Below are 24613 nucleotides of genomic sequence, written 5' to 3'. Positions count from 1 at the left end.
TCTGGAGATATCAATATCTGTGATGTCCATTGTGGAAAAACATCCTTAAATCCACTTAAAGAACCCTGACACTCTCCCCTATCCCTTCCTGTACAGATATTTAGCCTGTGTTGAAAACCTGCCGACATGCAGGCAAAAAAATCTAACAATTTTAAATTGCATTAAACAAGAACTAACTTAAAACCCTAACTTTATGTACTTACTTAATATTTTCATAGTGTGTGTGATCTACTGCAGTCTAAATTTTGCAAGATAATATGAAGTAAGCACCATTTAAAGGAATTGTATTGCTAGTCCAGTTTTTACAAAATACCAGAAGATAAGTAATTGAGTCCCTAGTGAGAAAATTTATGGTAACTTTCAAACATGGACAACATTGTGATCTGTAAGAGTCCTTTTCAGATAAAAATCTCTTCCATGAATCAAACTGTTGATCCAGTGGAGCTCTGAAAAGAAACAATGTTTTGGATAATTATTAGCACTTTTCCATGTGTAATCCTCTGGCTTTTGTTTGCTTTCTTTGGCATCTCATATCACAGAAATTTGTTATATAGGAAAACAGAAAATGCTCACGGCTGTTTTACTTGCAGGAGTGTCAGCAGAATCCCGTTTCTACAAACTGAATTGTTAAAACTGAGAAATTAAGCAAAGACGTTGAGAGTTATTTATTCAGAATCTTGTTCCACAAACGGCGAGATAATCTTTTGTTATAGGTGAGGCCGCAACAGGCACAATTCCCACAGTCAAGGTAACCTTAACAAAAGTTTACAATACTCCCTCACTATCGGCTGAAAGCGAAAGTCGACCCTAATCAAAAACCATGCTGAAAAATACACTTTATGGCTGAAAGTATGTGGACATGCTTTATCAATTCTACAGTCTTGTAGACCCTCTCCTGTTTGTGTTGTGCACAAAGCCAGGTCCATAAATAAATGATTTTCCAAGTTTGGTGTGGAAGAACTTGACTGGTCTGCAAAGAGCCCTGACCTCAACCCCCATCCAACACCTCTGGGATGAACTGGAACACCGACTGCCACTTGCATTAAAGAAATGTGTTAATAGGGGTTTGTTGTATCAGGTATGACGATGAAAATCAACCCAGAAAGATCAGTTTCCTAGGTCCATGAGTTTGAAGGCTTATCAAATGCCAAAACACTATGCACCTACTACTATAAGGAAGTTGAGACTGAAAGTTTGCTAGATTTGAAACCTTGCTAGATGACACTGCATTGTGTTACAGCAAAAATTGAACCAGGCTCAACTTTGCTGCTGGATGACCCTCCTTTTTTTTAGCTGGGTCCTCTGTATTGGCAAAGGCCCTTTCCTGTTTCAACATGATAAAGGTGGGCTGCATTTTTTCACACAGTGCTATACTGTCTGTCTGAACTCAGCCTTATCGCCCAACATCAGTGTTGGACCTCACTCTGGCCTGAAACCAGAAGAGTGGAGGCTGTTATAGCAGCAGACCAGGATTTTGGAATGAAATGTGTGTGTTTCATGTCATACATGAAGTACTTCTTAAGCATGAAGATTCATTCTTGGCCTTGGAAACACAAATCTTTGATAAAATATTCTAGCCTCAAAGTTCACTAGCTTTTTTCTGGACCAACATTATGATGTGAAGTTTTGTGCTTAAAGGAATAGTTCACCCCAAAATCAAAAATACAGATTTTTCCACTTACTTACTTACTTACTAGTGCTATTTATCCAATGTCTCTTTCCAGAAATCATGACCCGATTATTTAAGATAATCCACAGACCTTGCTGTGAGCAGTTTTATGTAGGAAATATCGGTCAAAAGAAAAGAGTTTGAAATGCTGTTCGTAATGAGTTTTTCAAATTTATTTATTTGGTGTTTTGAGCACCACAAGCCAAGTTCCATTTAGTCCCATTACATTCAAAAAATGCAGACATCTCTATGGCCGATATCTCCAAAACTCAGCAACTCACACCAAACCAATCTAGATGGGTAAATAGAACTACAGGTAAGGGGAAAATTATGTATTTATGATTTTGGGGTGCACTGTCCCTTTAATTTATGTGATGACACCTGAGCAAGTTGTATTTGCTGTAGAAGCTATGGGATACTGTTGAAACTCTAGTAAAAGTTAGTATGAGAACCTTGAGCTTTAAATATTTTATCACAGATAACATACTTGGTTAAAGTGTCTACATTCTTTTGGCCATCTAGTTTCTTTTCATGCACATTATAAGTTAAAGAAAAAAACAGTTACTCTGAGCAAAACTCTGGGAAGCCAAGTGTTGCTAAGGTGCAGCTTCCTCAGCATCTTTGTTTTCACAAACCGCTGCTGCTCTTAATCTGACTCTCAGGAGAAAGAGGTGCTGAAACAAACACAGCGTCTTAACCGCACACACTACTGAGATCAGGAGGATTGTAGGCAAGCAACACGTTCTAACCTCCCCTCGCCCTCTCTGTTCCTGTGAAGCCCATTCACAGTGGATGTTGACTTATCTAATACTGCCTGGAGGAAAACCAGGACTCTGGCTCATTGTATAAATTCACAGAAACTATTCAATATCATTGACATTAAATGCAAACATATCAAAGGTTGCATACCATCAGCTCCCAGTGTGGTAAACAGACGTACACAGTGCTGCCTTGTCTACAGTATGATCAGAAATTCATTAAAGTGAAATATATGAAAATCATTACATGTGGATCCAAGGAGAATCATGGGCTTAGATTAGATATTCCAATGTCAGGAAAACTCTTATGTACTGTTATATGAAATAAAGTTTTAACCTACAAAATAACACCCATGAAAGCTGCAGATTTCACCTGCTTGGGCCGCTTCTCAAATGGAGGACGTGCCTCGCTCAGAGACATCAGAGCAGTTCTTGTTAAGAGAAGGGAGGAATTACTCACCCGCTGCCGTCACCCAGAGTGAGTCTGGAAAATCAATTTTACAATCCTCTAGTCACAGGACATAACATTGGTTCAAGGTATGAAATCCAATCAACACCAAAATATCACAAGACGGGAGCAGTTCCAAGAATCAAACAGCGGTGATGGTTCTGCTGTACAGTGCAAATAATCTTCCACAGCACCTGCCAGGATCAATGTTAACCCTTTATTAGTCAAGAGAAGAAGGTTGTTTTTTACTTGTTTGTTAGATAGCTTAATGCTATATCTCATGTAATAAGGTAAAACTGCACTTGGTAACTTCCCATGATGGAAGTAGCAGGTCGGCCTTAAAATGTTGAGAGAGTATTGAACATGTCTGCATGGTGAGTCTTTGTCATGTGATGCTGGTCTAATACTGAAACCCTGCTCCACAAAATCTGTATCAAAGAAATGTTCCCAACTTCACAATTGAGCACAGCAAGCAATATTATTCAAATCAAAATTGTTATTCATTGTCACTGTTCAACATTTCTAAAACAACATCTAAAAAGGTAGAAAACAGACGAGAAACCCCGTTACGGCACTGCAAATTCCACTCTCCTGCCAGCTCTTGCTCCACCATAACTCATAATGTCAGTTCACACAGAGCAGCTAAGTCAGTAATAGAAGTATTTTCCTCATTGTTCACTTCTAAACTACCTCAATTTTACGTAACATAGAAGCAGTGGAATCTCCTTAATTATTTAACACTATAAGCTTATTATTGCAATTGGTTAAAAATATTTAAACCTAAAATGGATTATTTCAGATCAGTTTGACATGGGGATTTGCTCTGAATACAGTGATATCCGTGAGCTTCAGAAGCAATTGCTGTGGTAAAGAAGGCAGCCAGAGGCACAAATCTGAGCTGTAGTATTTTTCAGAATGCAACGTCATTACAATCTGCAAAAAAACACTGTGACAGTGTCGCTGAATTAATCCAAAATTGACCTAGAATCTGAAAGCAAATTAACTTCTTTTAAAATGAACTGTTGTTCCATGTATAAGCAGGATTCTAAAACAGGGTTCTACAAAGAGGCAACAAGCAACTACAACTCTTAATGTTTAATATTCACAATCATGTACTTGTCAATTTCCCATGGCTTGTGTTGGCTGAATCCAAATGGAAAAGGCGCTGCACTGTCGCTGGCAACACTTAATAGCTGTAAAAAGATGAAATCAAAGTTTACCGCAGCATGCTTTTTGGTTAATGTCACACCTCCCACCTCATATGTCACCTGCACTCCCTTGCTGCTATGTAGCAAGTGGCACGCCATCATGGTCAAATGAACACTGTATTAAGAAGTGGGTCTGGGCTGTTGAGCAGATTTGTGCCACATAAAAATATTTTTAGATTGAATTAACACTACCAAGCTGTTTTTACATTCACTAAGATGCTTAATTTGTGTAAGAGGAGCAGCAAACCTTTATCTCCTTTGACTATCATACGTTAGCATCCATGTAACCTGTAAACACTTAACAGGTGTTGAGTGGAATTGATTTTCTGAAAAAATATTGCAGCAGTAGGACACACATCTGCTGTGGTTGTTCTGACACAGAATTAACACAGGGATTATAATTACTTATTAAGGGTCACATCAGGACATGAGCATGTTGTTTAGCACTGTACACCACATGTTTACCACATCTGGCTGTTCCGTGGTGTTTAATTTCAAAGACATCAGAGAAGAAAAAGAGGTGACAGCGGGGAGTCCAGGTTTCTCTAAATGGAGTGAATGCATGAAGGAATAAGATGAAACATGTTCATCTTATCACTTCATGTGTGGAAATTTAAATTTAATTTAATTGGCCAGACTGTGTCTCTCCATCCACCCTGAAGCACTATGCTGCTCAGCTGTCTCCGGTGTTCACAGACATCTTTAACACCTCACTGGAGACATGCCATGTGCCAGCCTGCTTCAAATCCTCCACCATCATCCCTGTTCCCTAAAAACCAAGGACCACAGGACTACAGACCCGTCGCCCTGACCTCTGTGGTAATGAAGTCTTTTGAGCGCCTTGTGTTGTCCCACCTCAAATCCATCCCGACCCACTCCTGGACCTCTTGCAGTTCGCCTACAGAGACAACAGGTCTGTAGACGATGCAGTAAACATGGCCATCCACTTCATCCTCCAGCACCTGGACTCCTCAGGAACCTACGCCAGAATCCTGTTTGTGAATATCAGCTTCGCCTTCAACACTATCATCCCAGCTCTGTTGCAGGACAAGCTCTCCCAGCTGAGTGTGCCTGACTCCACCTGCAGGTGGATCACAGACTTCCTGTCCAACAGGAGGCTGGGAAACATGTCTCTGACTCCCGGACCATCAGCACCAGTTCCCCCCAAGACTGCATTCTGTCACCAGTCCGTTAAGCTCCTGAAGTTTGCGGATGACACCACCCTCATTGGGTTCATCTGTGATGGGGATGAGTCCGCCTACAGGTGTGCCCACTTCCTGGGCACCATCGTCACCCAGGACCTCAAGTGGGAGCTCACCAAGAAAGCCCAGCAGAGGATGTACTTCCTGCGGCAGCTGAAGTGGTGCACTTCTACACCGGCATCATTGAGTCCATCCTCACCTCCTCCATCACCATCTGGTACGCTGCTGCCACTGCCAAGGACAAGGGCCGACTGCAGCGTGTCATTCGCTCTGCAGAGATGGTGACTGGCTGCAATCTACTTTCCCTCCAGGACCTGTACGCCTCCAGGACCCTGAGGCGAGCAGGAAAGATTGTGGCTGACCCCTCCCACCCTGGACACAAACTGTTTCAGACAGTCACGTCTGGTGGGAGGCTGCAGTCCGTCAGGACCAAAACCTCATGCCACAAAAACAGTTTATTTCGGTCTGCAGCCGGCCTCATCAACAAGTACAGTAAAACTGTAAACCTTTGCACATTGCACAAACTTTAACTGTAATTTAAATAACTAGATATATTGTACATATTCTTATTCTCTTATATTTTTTTAGTATTCTTTAATATTATTATTGTCAATTCTATTTTATATTTATGATTCTTGACCTGCAGTACTTGCTTTATCTTTCTTTATATTTCTACTATGTTTATTGTTTTGCACCAAAAACCCACTTGGCAATAAAGCTGATTCTAAATCTCCTGCCGCTCCTGTCACTTGGAGGGATGGAAAGCTTCTCTACATTGCAGCTTCCTGATTACAGCTCATAAAATAATTAGTTGACCATTTACATGCATTCACAGAATCTGATAACAATACTGCACACACCAAGAACCTCCTGTGATCACTGCAATCAGTGCAGCTTCATACTGAATCTTCTTCTCCATCAATAATTCAAATACAAAAGCATTCTCAGATCACCAGATCGTCGTTTGCTGCTTGTGACAGCCTTGTTGTGTTTATTTCCACCACGATTTTGCTTATTCCTCCCCGTTGGATATATATATTATAATAATAATATACCAAATAATAAATAAATAAATAATAATAATATTACAGAATACTATTAGTAACGCATTATATTACTTTGTTACTGCTAAAAGTAATATATTACTGTTACCCCCAACACTGTTTATTATTCAGCATCAAAGTGAAGAGACGGTGTGAATAGAAGCAGCTAACTTTAGCTGGTCAATTTAGATTTGCTTCGAATATCTATGATATTCTTCAAAGAAAGACTTTTTTTCTTCAAAAAAAGTCTACTTGGATGCTGAGTAATAATCCAAGCTCACAAGCCGATCTAGCTAATTAGCTGGCTAGGCAGATAACCAGTGTTGCCAACTTGGCGACTTTGTCACTAGATTTCGCGACTTTTCAGACCCTCTTAGCGAATTTATTTCTAAAAAGCGACTAGCGACAAATTTAGCGGCCTATTCAGACCATCAGGGAAAAGGCGAGAAATATATTTAAATATATTATATTGTAATTCATTCCCATGCATGCTGCGGCTCTTCACAGTGTCTCTCCTCCTCTCCTCTCGCGCTGTAGTCAGTGTGTGGCGTCTTCACTCTTTCCCTCCGGATCTCTGGAGTAGGATGTTTATAGCTTGAAATATGTAAATAGTTTGTTTGTGCTTCTCTCTCACTCTCTCTCTCTCACTGAATTAAGATGTTACTACATGTTGTAAATATGTAAATATTTTCTTTGATCTTGTAAATATTTAAATTGTTCATTTTATCTTCTCCCTCCATTTGTAGGTTTAAAAGAAAAAGTTTAAAAACTTTTTACTTCAAATACACAATGTCCCTATAGTGAGTTTGTGATTATTTGGCCAAATATTTCTCTATCTACGTTTTATGTGTCTTAAATTTAGGAGATCTCTTCCTCACTGCACTAAGCTGTATGCAACGTCATTTATTATGAAAATGAATGATGAAATAACATTATTATTTACTTCATAATGTCTTTTTTATTTATTCAATATTCAATATAGCGCAACAGCTGCTGCTCCTCAAACCTTTGGAGCTATTGGAGATATGAACTTTATCAGCCAAAAACAATCCCTTTTTCTCCAATCTCTATTTATGAATTCAGATGCTCCATAATGTCTTAAATAACTACTGCCAGTTTTGACCCATTGTGAAGTCAGAGAAAATGGTTTCTATAGCAGCAATCAGGGCAAATATCTCCACTGGCAGATGATTTTATGTGGAAATCTCAAAGGATATGCAACGCTTAGTGAGTCTGTCAGAAGCTGCTGTGACAAGTTCAGATCATACTCTCATGCATTCATCAGCACAGCATACATATGCACATCATGCACATGATGATACAGCCTGTCTGGCTCAAAACCAGTATTTCAGCTCTGTTTACACCACAGCCAAATCTAGATGGAGCGCGACTCAGCCAAGTACTTTTACCAACTGAGTGTGACTCTCAATGGAAGGATTAATATATATTTTGGCTCACTGGGAAACCTTTTAATATGAATAACTTTCAATTTTTACTACTCCTTATAGCAAATTGATAAAACATAAAAAGTGACTCATGGAAGCTCTAACATTTGTTGTTCCTAAACACAAAGTGATTCACAGAAAGAAGTCTTTTCTGGGCACATTGGATGTGATGCATTACATGTTTCCATCAGCAGCAACAGTGACATTTGTTTGGTATAAATAGAGGGCAAGCTGTGTATTTAGAGCAAGCAGTGACATCTGTCAGCATTAATAATAATGGTAGCAGCAGCTGCAGTAGTGAACGAGTAATTTGTGTGACAAAAAAATCATTAGCTTTTTCTGAGCTTTTAACTGCATCTCACAAGGTCTTCGGTGGCAAATGGAACTGGGTCCATTTTCACCATGTGACGTGTGAAGTGTGGAAGGACTGTCACCTGAATCAGGTCTATTAGCTGATGAAGATCATGAGACATGGTTGAAAGCTTACGAAAGCTAATAAGTTGACCTTTGAGATGAGATTTTTTGTCATGCATACTGTTCCCAAGTCAGGTCAAGCATGACCTTCCATGTCTGAGAGTAGTAATTGTACTTGTAGTTGTACTTGTAGTTGTAGTAAAAGTAGTTGTAGAAGTGGTAGCATTACCACTAGCACTTGTACCCTCTGGATGGCCCTGTAAGAAACATGCTACTCTAGCAGTACTAGTAGAAATAGTACTAAACAGTAATAAGAAGTAGTAAGTTAGTCACAGTGATAATGGCAACAGCTGCATAGGTATAAGTTACAAGAAGCACTAATTGTTATTGCAGCAGAAAAAAAGAGTTGCCTTATTACCAACACTAGTAACCTATAGACTGTCTTGTAGGAGAAGCGGTAGAAGAAGTGGTAGTTGCAGTACTAGGCAGGGCAGAAAAGGGAAGGAAGGGGATGCAATCCCAGCCTGATAATCTGACTGAAGTGCCATTTAATTTCACTTCCATATTCAGCCTGACATTGTGTTCATGTTAGCTGATTTCTGTTTGGAAGGAGGTTATTTTGTTTTGCCCTAAGCAATCACTAGCTGGTGACACATCTGCCCCATTGACGTCATTTTCAGTCAACACAGAAGCTGTGATAGTGGTTGCTAGGAGCAGTTTCCCATAACGATCCCAGATATACAATATTTAAAAGTTATTTCTGTTAAGTCGACTTAAAACAACCTGTGTAGCTGAGTCAATCTCTTGTCAAAATGTCACAATTTTTGGCAATTTTTTCTGTCTCTAATTTTCATGAATGTAGCTATTTTTCTGGCTCTGGCAAAGGAAGATGATGTCCCTATTCATCACAAAGCCATCAACACCAAATCTGAATCGATGAAAAATTGTGGGCAGTATTTCATAGGTCTGGGACCAGGCTAATGCCCCCCCCTTCTTGAAAATAATTACAAAAACCATCCGCTTTTCATAAAAAGCCTCCCAGCTTTCTATCAGATTCATCATCTAAATCCATGAATATAATGAAGTATAATTCCTTGTGTCATATGTGAACAAACAGTTTTTGATTTTTATTTTGGTGATATACAATAGCTAACCAGTTTTGTGGTTGTGAAGACATATCGTCAAGTGATTTTTCTTTCTGTATTGAACAGTTTGAGAGAAGTCAGTAGGTTTTCCCATATGGGCGTGATGTTTGAGTTTGACAGCAGGTCGTATCATATGACACACATCACTGAGTTGAATTAAGCATTGATTATTTATAGAAAATTGATTGCTTGACTATAGAACCCTAAATATAACTCCTCACTTCATCTGAAAGATTAAACCAAAACAGAAAGTCACATTATGAACTGGCCAGTGGTAGTATAAAAAGTAGTGTAGTGTCATCATAGAAATAACAGCAGTAGGTAAAAGTACTAGCAGTACTACTGAAGCAACACCCTCTGGACTGCTATCTGCCCCAGTAGCAGTAAATGTTGCGGTTGCATGTCCTACCTTGTATCTGGTAGTCCACAGAAATGTCGGATGGGGTCTGCAGCAGAGCCGACCTGCGGTAAACCACGTGGACCCTGCCCTGGTCCTCCAGCTCCTGAGCGCCTCTCTCCAACGGCTCGATGAAGTACTCATCTGAGTCAGTGCGGATCATCCCAGCCTGCAACACATTACCATTTCAGTGAGTGTGCAGAACCACGCTACTCATTCAGCATGTGAACCTGCTTCTGTACTGAGAGGAAAGAGTATGCATGGACAGATATGGAAACTTGCTCACCAAATACCTGAATAGCATTAAGGCTCTGACATTGCCAAAAAGTGGCATTAGACCTCTTTACGCCCAACCATAATTTACCGTGATCTATTAAGCACCAATGCTAATAGGGTAACAAATCAATCAAGATAATTATTGTATTAAGCTGTGACAGTATGTTCAAAAAAATCTGTTTTTTAATGTAAATTTATGCAGCAGGGTTTTCAAAAATCTAATGCCACATCGACTTCTGGTGAAATTAAATCTCTTTCATTTATTTGTCTTAACTTCTGAGCACACAGACAGACAGACATAAATAATGAAACCATAATGCCCTACCCAACAATGTCCTAGTAACACATAGATGCATAAAATATATGACAATGAAAAGACAGATGTGCTAATGTAATATTTAGTCATTTATTCAAGAGAGAATGTTTCTAGGTACTAATTACCTGCTAAAATGTATTTAGGTCTTTCCGTGTGAGACTGTGGCATGTTGTTTTGATTCTTTTCCTGCAACTTACAATCTGTTTGCAATCATCAGCTGGTTAGGTGGTGATCAGAAAGCTCGACTTCATCAGTGACACATTGGAACGAAATTGTTTTGTGATCGCTACGTGGCGCCTTCAGATTGCCAGTGATGCCCGTAGTTTAGGCTGGAAATAAAGGGTTACACTGTCCAGATAACATAATGATGTACAAACGAATTGGATGTACAGCTCATCAAATCCAAATGATGTGCTAAAGCAGGTGTCACACGTGTGAAGGCCGAGTGAAGCTGCGTCAAAACACACCATGATAAGCTGCTAGAGCATGTGACCTAGCACTGCACTTTGCTAAACCATCTATAGGCATTTTCTGTAATTACTGAGCATGTTCCCTACACAAATATTACAAATGTGCCCTTCAGAACTTTCAAAAATGCAATTCAGAATGCTAATAAAGCCTCAGCCTTGTGTGATGTTTTGATTCAAAGACAAATAAATATGTGTGATCTGCTCATCTGGGCTGTGCAGCGCTCAAAATATGTGTCACTTTGCTGCGAAATCCAGCGGCATCCACAAAGACACAAAGGAGCACTAATGATTTAATGTTTAACAATCACATTCATCCAGAGAGCGGGTTGCCTTGGCAGAAAAAAATGCTGTTACTGTGCACCTGTACGCAGACAGAGCCACCTCTCACAGAGCTCCAGAGGAATTTGTTCCAGCTCTCGGTCAGCCGGCTGATCCGTTGGTCCAGCTCCACTGCTGCACCTCGCAGGCCTTACCTCGCTCTGGCCTCTTCACTAACACTCTGTTGGGCTGTGCACATATGGTGCTTTGCAACCAACACGCACACTGAACTCATTTCCAACTCCCACCCTCTCGCCTCCTATTTACATGCACTACTTGCTGGACTCCAATTTAAGCTCTTATTCAAGTTTAAATGTAACTTTGATACTGTGCAACTGAGTCTCCCCACTGCCATTAATAAACACATTAACACACATTCATGTCCAGAGGTGTGCTATACATAGATGAACTGCCAGTAAAAGTAAATTAAAAGGTTCAGCATCCAAATGACCTCTTACTTGTGCAGCAGACATGATCATCCCACAAATTAGTAGGGCTTGCTGCCACTTTCTGACATCATAATGTAGCGATAATGCTGTGTTAGTCTGATTTGTTGCAACAGGACCAGGTTTCTTCTGGCAACGCAGCCAGGTTTACTCCTTGCCAAAGTATTCAAACCAGGTTATGATGCTGACATACGTCACATGAAAATTGGATTATTCGGGTTGCCAGCTGCACTGCCACCTGTCATTTGGCATCATTTCTCATCATGGGTGTTGACATGAGGAGCTACAAACCGAAAATAAATATCTTGAAAATGCATCTATTTCTATCGGCTTGGGACTAAAATGTTGCAAAAATGTACGGAATTTACTTGTGACTGAATCATCAAACCTCTGCTTTAACATTAAAATGATAAAAATGACTTGCTGGCACACCCTCCAGCCCTGGATACACCTGTTTAAACGCACCCTGTTGAGTTTCCTTGTAAACAAACACAGTTACGTTTACATTCAGTGTTTCTAACCAAAACATATGGTGCGTATCCTTGAGGTCTAATAAACATGTTGCATGCATTTCCTTCCTCATAAAACATTAGCAAAGAGATTTTTCAATACTTTGAAACCTGCATTGTTTACATCCATGCTTCCATCAGCTAGCAGTCTTCTTCTTTCCCATCTTTTGCTGGTGCATTTCCCCTAACTGTCAATTAACAGAATAGTGGTGAAACTAAGGAACATCAAACAGCCTCCCTTTCAACAAGTCCTCTGAATTAAATGACAAAATACGTAGTTGGTCCATGCCCTCTAAAACGACACATAATCGGTTTTCCGATCTGACACCACTATCAGCAGGATGACATGATTTGTCATCAGCCTCCCAAAACCGTTACAAATCAACGTTGAAAAATAAATCTGTTTTATGATTTGACAATGTTATGGTTAAGGTTTGGTTAGGTTTCGAGTAGCATCATGGTTTGGGTTAAAATAAGTACTTTGTTAAGGCTGTAATAAGCACGTGGTTGGGGTTATGGAACAGCCATGGCCATGCTTTGAAAAAAACTATGCTGACTGTCAATTTGAAACGGGAAAACCTTAACGCCCCTGACAACACCGGCCCTTGCATTTTTTTTAACAAAGTGCTGTTTTCAGTCTGGGCTCTCGGTAACCTCAAACAAGCTAACAGGAAATTAGTCAATAGTTTAGAGGTATCCTGCCATGAACCAAAGTGTGTGGACATTTTTACCTCATGGTGGTGCTACAGGAAAAGTCAGGGGATCAACAAAGTCATTAGTATTCATCCTCTGGAGACCATGAATGGCTGTATCAAATCTAATAACAGCTAAAACCTGTACAATCATTAGTTTAACATATTTCCATATGCCCATAGTTCAGATACATTGTGTTTTTTGGTGATTCAGCAACAACTTGGCTGCAATGATTATGGTAGTACGTCCAACAATTAGTAAAAATAACTGGATACTTAACTCAAGTAAGTGTAATGTTGTTATTGAGGTGCACACAAACCAAACACACACACACAAATTGTCTCTGACATGCAAGGAAAGAAACTACAATGCAGTGTTTCACGGTGTGTCGCGTTACATTATCAAAATCTGACTACCATAGCCAGCAATATTACACACTTATTATGTTGTGTTTTTTGGTGTAGAAATATTACATGTGATATTTTTAGCTCACTGAAGCACATTGTTGCTCTAAAAAGAAATTGAGACCTCTGAGACGAATACTACCGACCACACATTTGGAGAAAATTTCATTATTTTGTTCCATCTCCAAGGTACAGTTATTATTGACCAATAGTATTTGTCTTGGGCCACTGTGGCCTTTAGGAGGACACAAAGGAACATTTCTGGACAAAAGGACATGAGACTATACTGTGTACAGCCAGAGAGTTCATTTTCAGGTCAATGAAGCTATTTGTGAAAAGACTTTTTCTATATTTTTTTTTTTAGTAATTGGGCTGGTAATACTGTACTTGGAATGACAGATTTAAGATGATGAAAGATTTAAAGACAGCATTTACCACAATACTGACAATAAATTAGATATGTCAAGTCCAATCAACAGGCTCTTCGGCTCTTTATAATACTGACTATGAAGCAGGAATATTCAATCGGTCAATATTATTAAATCGTAGGTCAAGGGCGGCATCAGTACTGTCCAGATGTATCTTTATCTCAACATGATTCATCATCTGTGTGTTACCTGCTGTAACAGACAAAAAAATAAAGGAAAAAATAAAAGAGAAAATTAAAGGAAATAGGATTATGGAGTCACTCTTTGCACAGTGATTTTCTCTCACTCACACAGAAACATCCTTATTAAAAAAAGTCATTTGGACGGCTGCTGGATGAATAATTGAAGGAAATACTTGAGTAATTATTTTACCTGGAGTAACATAATGTAATTATCTATTAATTAGAGAACTGTGCAGCGTGACTGTTTTAGGCCAGCAGTTAGCACTGTCGCCTCATAGCGAGAAGGCTTTCGTGGCTCACAGGAAGTGAAAAATCAAGTGAATGACCCATCCAGATAAAATATGATGAAATATGAACCAGAACCAAAAAAGGACATAAGCATTACTCCAGTTTCAAGCTTTCGGTTTTACTTTAGAAATCAGTTTTTTGGATGTTCCTGTGTTATTCCAAGCAGTTTAGGCCTGAGATATCATCATCAGGCTAACTGATCAGCCTAAGATAGCACACCCGCTATTTATTAGAAGTTGTTTCCCGTCACCTCTGCCTGGTCCTGATGATGGTTTTAAAGTCAAGTTGAAAGCTTGAAACCCAACTCGAGTGAGCAGGCCAAAGGTTATACTATGTGATCACTGTCAGACACATTTCTCTCTAAAACCCTCAGCAAAAATACAATACAATGTTTTTTTCTTGTGGATTCCTGGACAATCTTATCTCCTCAGGGCTCTAAAATAAAGTAAAAACCTGTGGAAATAAGTGCATAGAACTGGTGACAAGAGGTTGCAGCTAAAATGATGAATGGACTGCTCTTATATAGCACTTTTCTACCTTCACAGACAAAGCACTTTACAATATGACTCTCATTCCCCCATCACAAACCAATGGCGGCAAAGCTACCATGCAAGTGTCATGGATACGCCAGGCTCCACCGTCTATTAATCACCCACACCTGCTCCCTATCACACTCCTGCTCCCCATGAGCACCCAATCACAGCCAGCATAAAAGCCCAGCACTCACTTCAGCCATTTGTCCGACCTCGTTAATCTAAGGACTCCACATGCTATTCTTAATCACCCCTAAAGTCTTCTCCAGCGATCTTCACGACAGCGAGTCTTCACTCCAACGGACTTCCCCTTCTCCATACCTGCACACCTGTCTGTTCTGGCTATAATCCTAATAAACCTACATCTGTCTCCCTATCGGTGTCTCCTGCATACCGAAGGATTACAACCATCACTCCCTTAGTCGCTCTGTCACCTCCAGTTACGCCATGCCCCGGGCCATACCGGCACCCTTCTTTGGTTCGGAGGTGGATAGGAACAGCGTCCTGTGGCTTTATCCACTGGCGCTAGATAAGCAGCCCACAGGGCCAAATCCATACCGGGGCACCCGTCTCCCTGTCCGGCTGTCCCGCCGCCGGCTCCCCAGCACTGGCCTGACCATTGGGAGCAATTTGGGTTTATTCTCTTGCTCAAGGACACTTGGGGGTGGACAGGACATCGGAAATCGAACCACCAAGTGACTCCTTGTACCTGCTGCACCACAGCCACCCCTAAATGAGGGGCCTGAGTAGACATAGCTTTGTTTTAAAAGTAACAAACCAAAAAGGTTGGCAACAACTGTTGATTAAATGGATAATGAAAATAATTATGGGTTGCAACCCTAAAAGTAATTGAACCCACAAAGATAAGATCATATAGTGCTACAAGGCTGTAAAAATCGGACTTATTGCACCTTTAAGGCTGTATTTCAAAGTAAATATTATATCATAGCTATCCCTCAAGGTCGAGGATGATGGTCCAATCTTGGCTTTGAAAGTTCTTCCGCATTCAGGACAGGTAGTTTCAGATGGCAGATTGAGCTTTGGTTGTTGCTGCCTCTCTTTCTGTTTTCTTCTCTTTTAACCTTTTAACATAACCTCAAACCAGTCTGGTTTTCCAATGACTTTATTTAATCTGCTGAATATCAGCAAGGTCAACTTCAGGTGAACTGATGTGTGGACCAACGCAAGCATGTTATTATCTGAACAGACCCCTATGTATGGTATTCATGCATCACATCACCCTCATCAAAACTACTAATTATCATGCAGGAATCTCTTTTCCAAACAAAAAACATCAGGAAAATACATCTCCAAATGGAAATTACATCTCTGGGAGGGCAAGTCTGCAAGATAAAATGCCTTGTGGATGATTACTTGGCAACAATCCCATAACGTAGTGCAACACCTGGTTTTAAAAACACACTTTCACATTACACATGACTTGAAACTCTTAAAAAACCTCTCTGCGATCTCAAGTTTGGTTCCACAGCAGAAGGGGTTCTGATGGCACATTCTTTGCCACCCAGTATTCGGTGTTAACCAATGTCAGAGGAGACAATGACAGGTGTCTGACAGAGGCTCAGCCAGTTGGTACCTAAACACACCCCTCAAAAAAGGGATCAAGAGTCCTGTGTTCCATCAGTTTAATATCCCCAACATCAGTCCCAGCCAAGCAGACAGCACTCGTCTGCCAAAAAAAACATATGGGATTCAGCTGAAGGGCTCCAGTTTTTCAAAAACAGTCTCTTTCAGTCTAAACTTCTTAAGGAGGTCGGTATGAACGTGCTTTCGTTTAAAAGAGAAAAAAAAAGGTTGAGGTACTGCAACGTTGAAAAAGGTCTGAATTCAGCCAGGACACTGCCACCTTTCACCCTCGGTGTTGTTCAAAGGTGTGTTTGCTTTCAAAAATGTGAGCAAACCTTCGTCATCGTTACCTGCCATTTTCATCCCCAACCTTTAAAGGAACTTTAAGGGGAAAAAAATACACAAGTTAATTTCTTGTGATTTGCAGGGGGGCTACTGAAAGTCTTCAATCCATTTGAGGAGAAGTAGAAACTATTTTTGAGAATGTTTAACAATAATAAACAGACATTTGCAAAAATATTTCAGAAGTTTACATGATAATAAATCATCTTGTCCATATCGTCAATACATTTGCTTTTTCTTGCATATCTGTGTGTGTTCAACCTCAGATGTATTCAAGCAGGTTTTGTTGCCTTCTGGAGTATTTGGTAAAAGTGCAGGGCAGAGAAAGGTGAAACATGCTGCACTGTGAGAAACAATATAAAAATGTATTTTAGGTTTGTCTTTTTGTGCTGCTCCGCCAAACAGAGCAAACATTTACAGACAGCTTTGAGGAGGCGGTGAGGTCTTAAAATAAAACCTCATGCCGGTGAATGGCTCTCAATGTCTGTCCGTAACGACAACAGAAAATGTGGGCTCCTCTTAAGTTTATATAGGTCATGATTAAAAATGTTTAAACACATAAATATCAATAAAAGCACCCCGGCAGTACACACTGAACTGAACCTTCCACTGCTGAAGAGAAAACTTGGAAGAAATAGCTAGGCTTTGCATATCTTGGTGTGCCTCCCCTCATGTACCTCAAACCATATACCCAAACAGCTCTGGGGTCAAGCCTCTGCAACAAGTCTTGGCTAAGTCAACAAGGAACATTAAGAACTATTAGTGAATAAAACTCTTGTGCCTGACTACAGTTCACTGCAAAGAGGAACTGGCTCACTTTCTTTCTAATCAAATAGGATATTTTCTTTGCTTTTTTCCCCTCCACGGCAGCTCCAGATATGTCAGGAGCTGTGCACGTCCAAAATGCTCTTTTATGTCTCCAAGGCCAAAAGTTAAGGCCACTGAACACACGTAGCTTTTAGCAAAACATTAACATATCTTATTTGCTCATTTTGTCACTCTTCATGAATCTCAGCGTTGTAAACGTTTCCTCCGAGGCGAGTCTTGCCGGAGGAGTCTGAGGAGGAGGAGGTGTTAAAACTGCCTGGTTGGACTGACAGCGAAGGATCAGGAGAGATTTCAGTAAAAATGTCCTCCAACAGGCAGGGTTTTGCTCTGAAAGGATACTCTAACTGATGCATTACCCATCAGGCCTGTAGTGTGTTTACACTTGTGAGTCTCACACGCCACAGACACAGCAGTGCCTCACCCTTTTGGCTGGCAGAGACGATTATGCAACATGACACACATTAAGAGGTGGCCAAGTTTTACAGAGCCTCTGGCGAGGTAAAGGTTAATATCAACAGTCAGACATCCAGTCGGTGCTGTTCTCAGGTCAGCTCTGCCTCTGTCTGTCTGTATCTGTCAGTCGATCAGTTGGTCCGTCTGCCAAGGCCTGCTTGAAAAAAACATTCTCCTTCATGCAACACAGGGTAAGAGAAGGTTTTTGTTCCAGCTGTCCTGCTTCATGGAAACAAATGAGTGAGGCTCAAGCAGTATTTCATGGTTGCTTTAAGGCATTTCCAGGCAGCTTACAGTTTGTTTGTCAAGATGAAATAAAAGCTGGTAATTCATGGCACATAGATGTACTTCATACTGCAGCTGAAAGTCTGATTTTTTTTCCCTCTCACATGTGACACAGATCTGATGTTCCGTAATCAGCAGGAATTGGAAAAACCTGCATGCAGTTCTGAGCCACATGGATATACAGAACCAAATCAAACAGATTTCTATTTGAACGCTCAAATCACAATCTGTCAGCGAAGCAATGACAATAAGGAGGTATGCCACTTTGATTTTCTTGTCCCTGGTCCCAATTTCCTTTATTAATAAATATCTGCCACTAGACCAGTCTGAAAATTACTGTATATTTTCCTACATAATACAGCTGGAGCATGTGTGTTGAAAGTATGCCTATATTCATGCCTATACGTGACTGTAAAGACAATCACATTTACGTTGACATCCTAAGCTCTGAAATAAAAAAATACAGCCTGGCCTGCATGACAGCTTTTCTGCTTTTCTGTGGTGTTTTATAATACCTCCTGCAGTGCTTCATATAGTTTTCGACAGTATTTTGTATAATATCAGTGGAGATCAAAGTGGATCTGTTGGAGAGGAGGTTTTGGAGAGGATTTTAACAGCTTTTCTTCATCTGAAAAAATACCGAAGTTAAAGTACAGCTTCTCATCTACAAAAGCAGCACTCCACATACTTTTGCCTACAAAATCTCATTCAAAAAAAGGGCAAACAGACATGATGTCTGATGTCCATTCTTGACCTTTTGTGACAAACTAATCTCAACGCAAAGGTCCACTAACTAGTTTTTCTCTGAGCTTTTTAAACGCATCTTATGGTTGTCGCTAGTGAACGGAGTTTACTCAGGCGTCATCGCGTGACCCAAGTGTGGAACTTCGGCCATGTGATAAGTGGTCATATGTGGGGAGAGATGTTTGTATATAAGATAACGAGACGGGAATGTGTTATTTTGGCAGATTTAGTGAATTAAATACCTGACAAATCAAGGGACAAAAATTCTGCAAATCCAATATTGCCGTGAGGCAGTCCTGATCATTGATCTGCAACACAAGTACAAGCAGTGATATTAAAGGTATAGATGCCATGGTATAACAACCTCTCTATGGAGTTTACAAATCTCATTTACCTCGCATATCGCCACACTCTGGTTCTACTGTGTTGGAATGTTTTCAACAGCTGACATATTCACAGCGCAATGATTTACAACAAATAAAGATCGCAGTTAGATCAGTCTTTACACAGTTGATACCTATCAAGTAAACAAAGCCTGCATCTGCCTCAATATAAACAGTGAGAATAACAAACTGCATAATTCATCAAGACAACTTATTCTAACTATTCCAGTAAAGCCCAGCAGACATTAGCATGGAAGAATTACATAGCAAGACTAACAGCCTAAAGCCATGCCTGCAGCTGCGTGAGGCTGAACTTAGGCACAGAAGTGCTTTGAGCTAAATGCTAATGTCAGCATGCTAACAAGCTTTTAATGACAATGCTAACATGCTGATGTTTAGCAGGTATAATGTTTACCATGTTTGCCATCTTAGTTTGACATGTTAACATGCTAATATTTGTTAATTAGCACTAAGCACAAAATAGAGATAAAGCTGATGAAAATGTCATTAGTTTTGCAGGTATTTGATTATAAACCAAAGTATTGGACAAATTTAAATTTTGAACTGATGGTGGTGCTAGAAGAAAAGTCAGGGGAGTACCAAAGTTATTACAAATCATCCCGAGGGGGACATGAATGAGTGTACCAAATGTCTTGGAAATCCATCCAGCAGTTATCGAGACATTTCACTCAAAACCACAAACATCAACCTCATGGTGGCTCTAGAGGGAAAGTCAGAGGATCACCAAAGTCATAATCACCAGATTTCATGGTAATATATCTAATAATTGTTGAAATATTTCAGCCTGGACCAAAGTGGTGGACCGTCATTGCCATCCCTAGAGCCTCACCGCCAGCATGGCTAAAAACATACAGAGCTAAGCAGATGACTTAAATGGTATTTAGGATACATCTTAATGCATTTAAAACTCACACCAGAAGTGAGGTGAGTTGTATAGTTATTCCTAATCTGCAAGTGTTGCATTTCAACATCGCTGTGAGTAAATACTGGTGTCAAATGTGCCTTACATCCTAGAGGACATATTAAGAATCCTCCAAAATAATAAATTACCACCAGCCCAAAGCATCAATTTAAAAATTAAAATCAAGTTCACTGGTGGCTTAACAGATTTCAATGTTTGCCTCTGAAGGCTGAGAGGAAATTAAAGTTTGAATGTTTTTGAAGCCAGGGGCTTCATTACCGTTGTTGTCATTTATAACAGCACGAGGGAGTTACTCAGCTCAAATCAGTTAGCGAAACAGATGATTAATTTATACTCCTCGATCGTCTTCCCTGCGCTGCACAGCTAGACAAAAAACAGATGCCGAGATTATGTCCTGAGTCCTTAAATCCAAAAATACATCAGACGTGAGAAGCTTCCCCTCTTTTCCTTTCAGGGTGACAACTCCACAATAAAACATCTGCAGTATGTGAACCATCAAATCTGTGACAAGGGAACCCTGTGAGCACGCGAGTGTACATGAGGAGAGGCCAGACACGAACTTAGAGTCATGTTGGGGAAGGAGGAAGAGGATAGGCATGATACAGTTTACATCCACTTCTGACATCTTGAGGTCAGTCGCATTCCTTCGTTGTTTGCTCTAATCCCCCTTTTTTTAAAGAGCCATGTGCTGTATGTTTCATCCACGTGAAAAAGTCCCTCCTTCTGACTGTTTACGATGGATGTACTGTACTTTCTGTACTTCCGTCCTTTCACAAAAATCTTTCATACAGACCAGGTGTGTTTCAAGGATCAAACACTGTCATTATATCTAGTAAACGGAAGCAAATGCCTTCATGGAGCCAAAAACACTGAAAAAGTTGAAAAGACAGGCCGCGTTTTAAAGATTTCAGACTAACACCAGTTTTGTGTGTCTGCTCTTTGATCTTTACTGTACATGCATAAGATACAGAAGATGGGTACAGGGTTGTAAGTTTTTGGACCTTTCAGTCTAATCGATCTTCATAAAGCTCCACACATCTACAGTGTGTAACATTTAGGAGGAGCTATTGGGAGAAATGGAATATAATATTTCTAAGTATGTTTTCATTAGTGTATAATCGCCTGAAAATAAGAATCGTTGTGTTTTCATTACCTTAGAATAAGCGGATTATATCTACAGAGGGAGAGAGATATCAACAGTTAGTGTGGTCATTTTTAAAAGAAAGCACTGTACAGCAGAGTTTGCAATTGGAATCTTCAAAATATACCATCTCCTTACCTTTAAAGCAATCTAGTAGTCCATCAGTGTAATCAATCCTTGAAAATGTTATGTGTGCTCCAGAAAGTCTTTTATACAGGTGCACTGGATCATAAATTCAGACTATGAAGGAACCAAAAGAAATCCTGCACACTGTCAATCACTTGTACTCACTTTATTTACGGCGTTATGGACCTCAGACCTTCAAAAAATGTAACTTAAAGAATGTAAAGCCCTAAGTCTGGTAATGAGTTGGAAAATGATTCAGGTGTTGTAGCAGGATTCTTATAATAAATCATTGGAGTGAATATGTGAAATAAATGGGCTAATGCGCTGACAGACTCTGCTTTGCACCACATTTGAATGTGCCCTCTGCTGTGACCCTGACAGATTTGTTTCTACTCCACACATTAGACCAAAAGAGGCAGAAAACAGAGCTCAGCAATAATATATTTCATCTGCTTTTATCAAGAAACCCCTCTCCCTGGTTTCTCTGACATACATGCAACATGAAGGCTGACTCCCACACAGGCCAGCGAAGATCACCCGCGCTACACCCACACGCTGCTGCTGAAGCAGAGGAAGTATCTGCCTCATAAGCATTTAGCATTCAAGCGGCCTGACTGCCTGCCTCCTTGCTCCAGTAAAGACTTCCAGACAGCAGCCTGGCTATAATTAGGAAACAGTAAAACACACACCTAGCGAGGGCTAGGGCTACCACTTGAGATCAAAGACCACTGGCCCTCAACGACAGGCTTTTTCATCAGCAACTACTGGTTTGGTGAGTGTTTGATCTCGAGTTATGCAGTCCTGCATGCTTTGCATTCAGGCTGCAAACAATGTGAGGAGAAAAGACGATAATGTCCTGCATTCAGCAGCCAGAAGATCAATCAGTAAAGGTGCAGAGTATAGTACAGTATATTTAGAATTGCGTAGTACCATAGTATAGTGTATGCTAATCAATTTTTTTTTTTAAGAGTAATAACAGTCATTTTTAAAATTACCTTTTTTGTTAGAGGCAGATCATTTTAAAATGATTTTGTATTATTTTTTGGACTATTGTATGTCCCAAACACATCCAAAATGTGTTGTTTCCTGTTGTAACAGGGCATTGATCACTGCAGCAAATTAAGTCTTGTGATGTTGACAAAATACTTCTGATCAGAGAAAGAGACAAGAAAAATTGGAGAAAAAGAAAAAAAGAGCTGCTGAATATGTGCTAGTCTCCATTTGAAGACGTTGAGTTATACAAGCAAGAAATGGTCAAATTAACAACTGACAACAGTTGACAAATTGTCAACATAATTTTCCACGTTTTTTTCTATTATTGTCTGTTTTCCAATTAATTTGTTTTCCAATAAAAACAAGCACTAATAAATTCCTGGATTTTATTAGTATAGTATGGTATAATTATTTTGGTTTTTACTTATTTACTGACAAAAATAAAAAAATTTAAAAGGTTGGTCAGGTTAAACTAACTTTCCCCCAGATTTTATTTTTTTTAAATCACATTATTTGGAAATTAGATGTGTTGTACCAGACCACTGCTTTTCTTATAGTAAAGAAAGTCCTCTTGTGATGTTGACAGCTTAGAAAATGCTTCCGCTAACAGAAAATGGAGAGAAAAAAATGGACAAAGGGACAAATCAAAACATTCTGATTACAGTGTGTGCTAAAACAACAATAAGTATTTGACTTAAATTCAGATTTGATCCAGATTTTAGTATCATTAATTGTTGATTTTTTTTAAATAACCAAAATAACCGCTGATAGTATGGTACACTATAGTGAGATATCATACAGTGTTGTATGCAGCAGCAGTCTTTTCAAATCAGCCTTCCCCTGGGCAAAGCGACTGAGCTTTGATGGCTGTTGGCGTCTTCAAAGTGACATCCTGCCACAACAGTATTTACAAAGCAAAACTCTCACATCCTGTGTGGCCCCCTCTCAGGCCTGAAGGTTCAACTATAAATGTCTTGGAGAGACTGAATCTGCCCAAGTGATGAACTGCTTCCTCCTGCTCCAATCAAAGGAAATGGCCAACTCCTGTAGTGCAGAGGAGTGACTTAAAGGTCAGACTGGCATTATCTTTGTTTAGGATATGTGCTTGACACTGACATTGTACTATTTTTAGAGATTATATTTAGGAGTGCACACAGAGACGCTGCAGTTGTTCAGTTCAGAAAGAATGAAGTGGTTAGACTGCTTTGATATTTTATATCATTGTATCTAGCTTATATATATCTTTATAGCTTTGATTTTTGAAGTAACCTCATCTGCAGCATCACAAAGAGTGACAAACAGAAACAGAATATTGCTTTAACAGTGAATACATGAAAATACGTCCATATTGTCAACATATTGTCCTGTGAGCGACACAAAGAGAATTCAAATTGAAATTCAACTGTAAAATAAAATGACTTCAAACTCTGAATCAGAGTTTTCTGCTGCAATATTTGGTTTAGTGTGATACAGTGTGAGCTTCATACTTCATTACACTGTCCCTGATGATGCACTGACAGAAACATGAACTCCTTTAGGCTTGGCATCCAAAAATAAAATCAATACAGTGATTGTTATTCTGTACAGTATTAAATGTCTTGTGACATGTCTTCTCACTCACTTAGTTATTGAACAAATTAGCATTTCTCAAAGGCAGAGCTGAGGCCTCTGGGGTAAAAAAAACAAAGGTTTAATAACTGAGTTAGACCTACACATTACATGAGTCATGCAGCAAGGTTTCATACATATTCTGATTCTTTTGTCTCTCCTGTATATATACTCCCCCTTAGGTCATATCACTTGGAAATACAAAATGTCCTTTAATTGCTTCTATACAGAGCTGCCTGTCAGACGTCAGCTAAATGTCACAAAACTATTCTCAGACTAGAAGGGCACTCGGAGAGCGCAGACCAGTCTTCTATGATATGCAAATCTGCAAGTGCAACCATTATATACAGTGGTGTGAAAAAGTGTTTGCCCCCTTCCTGATTTCTTATTTTTTTCACATGTTTGTCACACTTAAATGTTTCAGATCATCAAACAAATTTAAATAGTAGTCAAAGATAACACAAGTAAACACAAAATGCAGTTTTTAAATGAAGGTTGTTATTATTAAGGGAAAACAAAATCCAAACCTACATGGCCCTGTGTGAAAAAGTGATTGCCCCCTAAACCTAATAATTGGTATCTGTAAAAACA

At 39.7% G+C, this 24613-nt stretch overlaps 1 protein-coding gene across 1 annotated transcript in view; it reads right to left on the bottom strand.

The window, feature by feature from the left end:
• Window positions 1–24613, bottom strand: part of adamts3 (ADAM metallopeptidase with thrombospondin type 1 motif, 3) — a 136540-nt gene that overhangs the window by 100839 nt on the left and 11088 nt on the right. Inside the window, exon 4 of the mRNA XM_044195949.1 lies at window positions 9742–9898. Coding sequence (XP_044051884.1) covers window positions 9742–9898 — 157 coding nt within the window. The remainder of the gene's footprint in view (window positions 1–9741; window positions 9899–24613) is intronic.

This window comes from Siniperca chuatsi, linkage group LG5, assembly GCF_020085105.1.
Source record: "Siniperca chuatsi isolate FFG_IHB_CAS linkage group LG5, ASM2008510v1, whole genome shotgun sequence".
NCBI classification, from domain to species: Eukaryota; Metazoa; Chordata; class Actinopteri; order Centrarchiformes; family Sinipercidae; genus Siniperca; species Siniperca chuatsi.
The sequence above is the reverse complement of the archived record's forward strand: the minus strand, read 5'-3'. Positions and strand labels throughout refer to the sequence as shown.